We start from the raw sequence: 8,798 nt of genomic DNA, 5'->3' as shown, positions 1-8,798 counted from the left end.
CTCAAAGCTCGAGGCGCTACGGCATATGTTCCATAAGTCCGCCATTTTGTAAAATATTGTTTATATCTAATTTTTTTATCATCTCTGATTCTACTTTTAACTATATCCAAAGTTTCATGACGATTGCTTGACTATTTCTTATAAAAAAAAATTCACGAAAAATGGCCAAATTTTGACCGCTTACATGTATATCCCCCCTTAAGCGTGTTTTTTCGGAGTAAAGCGGTTCATGATTAAGATTTTGTTAAACTAGTGTTTTCAACACTAGTCTACTCAAGTCAATCGGTTCACTAATGACAAAGTTATTCAACGTTGACATACCGACATAAATGACGGCGCACCCTGTAAAAATGTTATTTTCTTTCATTATTTTAGCAAACCCCCCCCCATTTTGAAAGGACAAAAATTGATGGTTAATTTTGAATGGTATCCTAGCAATTCATCTAGAACTTTTTTATTTTTATTTTAATATACAAGTTTTTAAGACATTTTATTAAAACAGTATTTTTTTTTAACTTAATAATAATAAAATAAAATAATAATAAAAATAATTCTATACATTTTAATCGATACATTTTAGTAACACAATAACGGTTGATCTGTTTAAATATTTCAAAGAAGACTTTGGAACACAAATACATACATATGTATGTATATGACCTAATAACATTTATATTGATCACGAGTGATTGATTATAGGAAAGTATACTAACATATATTTAGTTCAAAATACATTATCATATATATGAACAAAAACTTTACTTTTATTTAATAAAACATATGTATCTGCTTACAATATAATTAAAGGCGCTTAATTATTATTTTTATTTATATCCCTCAATTATAGTGCTGAATTATATGAAACCTCAACCATAAAACTCATTTTGGGGTAAATTGGTTTGAATCGTGATATAAAGCCAATGTTCCTAAAACAACCAGCTGATTTTCAGCTTATACCTGCGGCTAAATACTGATTCTTGTAATAATATGCACAAACACCTACAACAATAGAAACAGCAGTTGTTACAAGTACCGACTTTGAGGTTAACACATTTGGGAGCCATTGGATTAAACCCAAACTTTTGCTAGCAGTCACAGGCCGGGAAGTCTTTTTTCGCCTTTCCAAAATTCTTTTTTCTTCTGCTTTCCGCTGTTCGTTCCTAGTAAAATAAAAATGTTAATTTTTGTAAAATATGCATAAAATATAAGTGCATTTAAACCCTCTACAAAATAGCAAACAAATTTGTCACAAAAATTATGCAAAAAATTCAAAACTAAAATAAATATTTTATAATTTTTTTAATTTTTTAACAACGAATTGAACCCATCTTTTAATGCCGAAGTTGCGGAAATATTTTTAAATAAAATATATATAGGTAGGTTCGTTCCAGAGGCCTTAAACTTTAAAAGGAGATATTATTTATATATATACCATTGCAATTGATTTCAATTTTAGTCAGACCTTTTGAAACGCAGTGGAGCATATGTATTCCAGAAAAGGTTTAATAAGAATAGCTAAATTGATCTAGCTAAGTTTCTATGTATCTAGACAAAATTAAAATCCAAATAAAAACTTGCTTAAAAAATGTATAATTATTTCTACCAAAATAACAAAGAAATTATAATTTATTAATAATAGATTAATATGTTTCTTAGTTATATTAATAAATTCAATACCATATAATAGAAGAACGTTTAAACCATTTTGTTTTAATGTTTGTATTGAAAAATATTTAGAGGTATAGGAGTTTCATTTAAAATTGCATGTTTCAAAATGACACTTTTCAATAGACCGCTTTAAACTTTTTGATTGTCTTACATTGAATACCAAGCCATGTCACCTCCAACAAGCCACAACTTTGTAAATTTTTGTATGATCAATAAAAACATTACGAAATATACTTAAAACAATATAATAAACGACTAGTTGGCAATTTTCCCGTTTCATTGAAGTGCTCTTTGATAAACCACATTTCTTGCTTTAAGTGGAAATTTTTTTTTTAAATATTTTTTATTTAGCATTTGTAATTGCAGACTTGAGGTCATAGTCGTCTTCGATTATAAAAATCAAAAGCTTAAGTTTTTATCTTTATTTATTTATTTATATAAAGATAACTAATAGTTTAAACTAAAAGTTAACTAAAAATTAATGAGCATTGGCTGCTATGGCCTTCCGCTCTACTGAGTATTAACAAAAGGAGATGTGTATGGTACATGTTATAAATTAAATGTTATGTATGAGATTGGTTTTATGTAGAGTAGATGATTTTGTTGGAGTTTGCTGCTGTTGGATTCGAAAGGAGATGGGTTGGGTTATCGTGGGAAAAGCAAATGGTTCTAATATGTGATTTGACTAGATCGACTCGGCTGTTGATGCTGATCAAGAATATACATAAATACTTTATATGGTCGGAAATGACTGCTTCACTGCGTTGCAAACTTCTGAATATAATTATAATACCCTGCAAGGGTATTGAAATATGTAAAACGACCAGGATACTAATTTTTTCTACAACTTTTCCAATCGTAATATTCATATATTTTGCATGCAGACGCCCATTTCCGCCCTCATAAATCGAGAAAACTAGTAACAAAGCAATAGTGGATTTAGTTTAAATTAAACCATTTTTCTTGAAAAGTCGTTTTCTAAAATTTTAGTAACATCGGATAACAAACAATAAAGACAATAAAGTTTCATCTAAATTTGAATTGGCGGAGCCAATGAGTATATCTAAACAAGTTACTAGCAACATGTTTTTATTTAGATCTTTCACAACGTGTTACTAGTAACAATTGTCTTTCACTTTTTTATTTTAAAAATTAAGGTCTCTGAGATCCCTTGTTTCACAAGGACGGATAGACATATGTACATAGCTGAATCGGCTGATGATATTTATCAAGAATATACAGAGGTAGTCAAAAGTACTTACACAATGAAAAATAATTTGCTTATCCCAACTTTTCTTAGTTGTTGATAATTTTGTTGTTGATTGATTTCCCTGAAATAGTTTTTACCGCGTAGCTTATTCAATGAAGCAACCCAAAAAGTAATGCGAACGGCTTATGGGACAATGCAAAAGCAAAGCAAAACAAAATATGTAAGCAACAGAGAGCGGCATTGAGTATGATCGTTCCGGATTGATTGATCAACAACACTCAAGCCGATCACAACTCAACATAGCGCTTTGGCCACAATCGATCACAATTTAATTTTCTATGTTGTCAGAAACTCTCTTCACCGATTTGCCCTTCATAATTGTGCTAGTTACGCTACCAATTATAAAAAAACAAACAAAAAAGCGTTTACTTATAAATCATATTCATCTTATTTAGTTTTGTTTAATTTGAATATTATTTGCTTTTAAAAGTAAGTTCCTCTATTAATAATTATGCAAACCATGATCTTTCAGAATATTAACAAATACAGACTGTTTTCAAGTGATATTAACGAGTGCCACATCACCAAATCGGAAATAGGATAGACTACTAAATACCTGGCGGACCCACCTTCAAATCTAATGGGTAGTTGTACCTTTTTATTTTTATGTTCTTGTGGTGTATTTAATAAATATGTTTTAAAAGAACCTTGTTTTTAATGTGAAGACTAATAAACATTGTTCCAAGATTTTCAAGCTTTTTAGTATACTTTACAGAAAAGAAAAGAAGTTTTCCTTGGTTTACCTGAGTAATAAAATTTAGTTTACAGACAAGATACAATCCGATATTCACTATATTTTGTCATAGGTAGTGTGTTCTATCTTTCTTCTTTATTCCAATAAGCCTCTTATGCTATTTTAGGGATGATTATCAAATGAAGAATTTTTTTCTGAGTGTTCCATTGAGTTGTCTACATTTTGTATAACTTAACGCGTAGATTTATGACCTGTTTGACTTTAAAATTGCATATTTTTGCAATTAATTATTTTTCGTTAAATTGTAGTCAGTTTTCCAAAGAAAATTTTGTATGATTTAAAATATTTTAGACTAAAATATTACATTCTAACTTTTTAACGAGTACAGTTCCAATTTTGGCAACTAATTCCATAATATTCAGCATTTTAATCTTTTTTTTTTTTGTAAATTATGCATCCGGAATCTTCTTTAAACTTTAAAAAGAAAAAAAACAGTGACAATTCAAAAAATTTCCGAGAATAATTAATTATTAGCCTTGTGTAAATACTTCTAACGCGAATAAAACGAGTGTAATTACTTTTAACAACTTGTCTTTTGCTTTAAGGGGGACATCTAAATAACATTTTGATAAAATCGAACAATTTTTTTCGCTTAAAAATTCTTTAGGGTCTTAAAAATAAAATACCAAAATTTTCCATTCTGCGGCGATGCCTCACAGGTATTAAAACTTTAAACGCGTTTTTCTCAAAACCACTTTTCATAACTCGAACAAATCTTAACCGATTGATCTGAAATTTTTGACAATAATGCGTATGTCGATAGATAAAGGTATTTTGAATAACCTTTATCTATCGACATACGCATTATTGCTTACTTTTTTTTATCAACAATTTTTTTTTTCGTGAAAATTTTACTTTATTTTTTTAATCACTCACCATTTTGCAAAAAATCAATATATCGCAAAAATCCTATATGTTGATGAATAGAAACTAACCAAACTTGATTTTTTGTTCTAGATCAAAAATTAAGGACGTTAGCTTTCCGGCCACGGATCCCCTTCAACAAAAAAGGGCCTACGAATAAATGCTGGTACAGCCGCCATTTTGTTTTCGATTTATTAAAAAAAAATTATTTTGTACTTCACATATAATGTAAAACCTACTTTAAAAATTGTCGATTGGCTTTTTCAATTGGCCAAAAAAATCCAGAAAATCAACTTTTTTTTCCCAGTTACTCAGATGTCCCCCCGTATGGGTCCATTCTGGTTAGTTAAAAAAAATAAAATCGAAATTTTATAAGTGTCTAGAACAATCATGCCTAGTCCATTACTCTAGCCGCTCGCATTGTTTTTGTATTTGCTCCTAGGCATAGGCCAAGCAATCGCCGTATACATGCACGACTCACTCCATAAGCAAAGCAGATTACACTAACAATTTTGCGAATTCTCTTCATTCTCCGCGTCTTCGTTGATCTCGGCAACAACACTTTCAAAGGCTTCGCCGTAATTCGCTTGTCCGAATGTAAATTGTTGTTGGATCGTCGAAAAATGTACATCGCGAAAAATCAGTTGTATTTTGCGTTGCAGGCAAGATGTTTGATATTGCAGAAACTAATTTCTTTTTTTGTGAAAATTGCTTTTGTGAGCCCCAATGCATTGTTTGCTTTAACGTATTATTAAATAAAAGGAAGTTTAATTTTCAAAGGCATTTCACAACATATCATTTACTTTCATTTCTTTGAAGTAAAAAAAAAAACGTTTGCGTAAATGAATTTGTGTTTTCATGTATGTGTATTGTTGAAGAATATCATATTAAAACGGCAAATCGAAATACGTAATAGTTTAAAAGTTATGAGCCTCCGAGCCGGCTGATTTAAAGGAAGTACAGAGCATACATAAAACTTTAAACGCGTCATATCTCAGTCAATTTTTAACGAATCTTGACGTTTTTTTTAAATACGCGTAATGAAGTTGCCCATGGAATAGACTACAATCACATTGATAGCTTATACATTGGATTTTTTATAAACAAAACAAATGAAGAAAATTTTTACGAATACGAAAAAAAAAAATTTAAATCGCCATTTTGTTAATTTTTATTGAATTTTTTTCTAGTCTATTTCATAACCACACTCATACTAAACAAGAACATCTTTGATTTTTTTGTTTTAGGCGATTTTTACGTCCTGCAAAACAAACGGTCGCCGGAGGGGTTCCGTTTTTGGGCATGGGCTTACGGCGCCCTGTGTCCTGCTTCAGGACATGCTCTAAAATTTTTGAACTTTTTGCTAAATAATCTCTAAGCTATGATTATATGTGACAAGTTTGAACTTTCTATCTTTTTCTTTGTCCACAAAAAATTCCTAAAGATTGCCTATTCTTTGGCACAACTAACCAGAATGGACCCTTGATCATTGTTCCATGAACCGTTAAGTTCGGCATTACTTTTGCTTCTGCGTAGATCAGGCTACGCGATAAAAACTTTTTCAGGGAAATCGATCAACTAAAAGAACTTGGAATAAGCAAATTATTGTTCGTTGTTTATGTACTTTTGACTACCTCCATATGTGTATGTACTTAATATTTTGGACGGACTTTGCCAATCCACCCAATTACTTATTACCCCTAACAGTCTATACTTACTCGTTTCGGATCATTTCATCAACATCTTTTTCTATTACTGTTAAGCTGTACTTATTAAATAGAGTACTAGAAGTTTTTAGAAGCTCTTCAAATGGTAAATCTTCCGGAAGCTGAAAAAATGTTGCTTTACTGTCACTTAAATAATATATGTATTTTGGATAGAAATCACATACCCTGGATAGGAGGCAATGCACGGAAGCCATATCGCAATCCTCTTTCAAAATTTCATTAGACCGATAAAGTAAAATAGCGGCAGTTACAAAGATAGGCGTGTAAATGGGGGACGCTAAGAAGTAGTCATATAAACGGACAACGGATTTGTAGGAATTTAAACTATGCCCAAACCAGGTCAAATACCATGGCAAAGCAAACAAAGTGCCCACCGTAGACTTTTGCAAAAATGTATAAAGTTCAGGGTTTTCAAACTTAACGACAGGCCAAATAAACATAAGGCGTCTTTGCGTGGCTTCCATTGTTTCTTGCATGCATTCTGAAAAATGCGTTGTAGACAGCTGCTCCATTATGGCATAAGCAACTTCTTCTCCTGCAACTAACAAAAATGTTACTGCAACATCATGATAGCCTTGGTAGTAACGCAAATTAGGATACTTTTTAATAACGCGTAGTATAAGTACAGTTAGTTGATCCTGAAGGGCAATTCGTTGTTCATAGGGAATGCCCGGGGGAAATCGTTTTAATGACCGATTTACATCTAGCACAACCTGATTGTATTCAGGATGATTCTGCAAAGCATCGAGAGAAGGAGCTGGCTGTAAATTGTTTACATCCACTCCTGCCAACTGAGGCCATAAAACCCTTCGTATATTATCATTTACCAAACCGTGGGATGACAAGGAAAATTTAATAAGTACATCGAGAGAAATGCGTTTGTCAATACTTTGCGTAATTATTGTCTCTATCGCCAACCGTTTTCTCAGCTCACTGTCACTTTCGGGCGCTGTTAAATTAAAGGTTTAAATTAGTATTATAAGTTCATATGCATGTACATATGTGTACAATTTATTTGACAAACCATTTTCAAAACTAAGAGGTGGCTGATCGATTTGAGTACCAGCATTGCTCATTGTTTAAAATTGAAACCTTGCTGTGGATTTAGGTTAAGTTTCTTTAACAAGATACTGGAAACGATTTTTAGCGAAATGCAAAAATATTATCTGAATAACTTGTTTATTTCTACTATTGAGCATCAATATATCGATGTATAAAAATACCAAAAAAAAAAAAAATAGCCTGTTCATACCTATACTTATATTTTGTGTATTTATGCGAGGTAAAATGTGTGTGCATAAAGACTAATGTATTCGGAAACATACAAATGATGACTATGCTTACTTTTAAGTTTAAAGTTTTAACAAAACAACATGATACCGCTACATTTTCGCAATAAATGAGTCGCTGCCAGCGTCTATCGATTGTAAATATATAGATAAAAAACAATGAAAATAAGAACGTATGGCTTAATGACACAGTTATGTTATCTATATGTTATTTTTATAACATATTTTTGTAATCCGACTACGGTGAAACCAAGGACAGTAGAGTGTATAAGATAAGTAACGTCATACGATTTTTTTGCACAGGATTTTTTTGTGCTGGCTTTTGAACTGGCTCCAGGCTCTCTTAAATTTTGTTCAAAAGCCAGCGAAGAGAGCGCTCTAGAGCCAGCCGTTCTCTTGTACGCATTCAGAGACGCCGCCGGGTGTTTGTGTGCAAACGGGCTTCATGAAGGCCAATTTCGCTATTAAATTAATTTTCTATTTAAACATTTCTTTAATTTTATATACTTATTGATTTATAAATGAACTTTTTATAATGTATGAATCATAATAATATATTATTAATTTATTAGTCAATTGAATTAGATAATTGTAAATATATATGTAATTATGTATGTATTTAAATCAATTATTTGTATTATTTTGCATATTTATTTACCCTGCAGTACCACATTTCATCAATAGGCCTTTTCATCAACATTTCATCAACGCGCCGACTGCGACGCCGACAGAATCGACGCTCTGCCGACTGCTACTTGAACCCGAACTCCCTTCGGAGACCCGAACTCCCTTCGAGTCCGACTTGTCGGTGCATGCAAAAAAAAAAAACAAAAACAATTTGCATGGACTTCGTTTTTTGAAGTCCGAAACAAAGTAGATGACGCAATTAAAATAGATTCTCGAAGGTTCGACTCCATATTTTCGGAGCAGCGGTTTTCGGGTTCGTCTTGCTTCTTCTTATTCCCTTTGCATTAGAAGTTGAAGTGCTCTGCACTGCAGAAGTGTCGTGTGTTTCATTAATTAATAAATAAATTCTTAAATAAATTCGTTCCGGGCCTTATTGGAATATATAAATAGGTGAGTAAAGTGAAGTGTTTATAATTAAATAAAAGCCTATGTGTATTATTTTATTTATTATATATTATATATATTTTTTCTTTTCTGACTGCAGTAATGGCCAACATATTGAAACGAGGATCTTTTGGGTAAATTCTATTTAATTTTAT

General features: G+C 31.5%; 1 protein-coding gene across 2 annotated transcripts; it reads right to left on the bottom strand.

Moving 5' to 3' along the window:
- Positions 1–742: 742 nt before the first annotated feature.
- On the bottom strand, positions 743–7,462 carry LOC108080692 (TBC1 domain family member 20). 2 transcript variants are annotated; one of them, XM_017175528.3, is made up of 4 exons: positions 7,308–7,462; positions 6,448–7,232; positions 6,275–6,384; positions 743–1,160 (listed from the first exon to the last, which is right to left on the bottom strand). In XM_017175528.3, exons 1-4 carry the CDS (start codon positions 7,357–7,359, stop codon positions 947–949), a joined length of 1,161 nt encoding a protein of 386 aa, XP_017031017.1. In that variant the 5' UTR covers positions 7,360–7,462; the 3' UTR covers positions 743–946. The 2 variants fall into 2 exon arrangements, 1 of the variants encoding a protein (XP_017031017.1); XR_001770924.3 differs by having other exon boundaries at positions 1,019–1,160; positions 6,275–6,398.
- Positions 7,463–8,798: the final 1,336 nt, after the last annotated feature.

Source organism: Drosophila kikkawai, chromosome 2R (genome assembly GCF_030179895.1).
Source record: "Drosophila kikkawai strain 14028-0561.14 chromosome 2R, DkikHiC1v2, whole genome shotgun sequence".
Classification (NCBI taxonomy): Eukaryota; Metazoa; Arthropoda; class Insecta; order Diptera; family Drosophilidae; genus Drosophila; species Drosophila kikkawai.
Note: the sequence above shows the minus strand (reverse complement) of the source record. Positions and strands in the feature narration are given on the sequence as shown.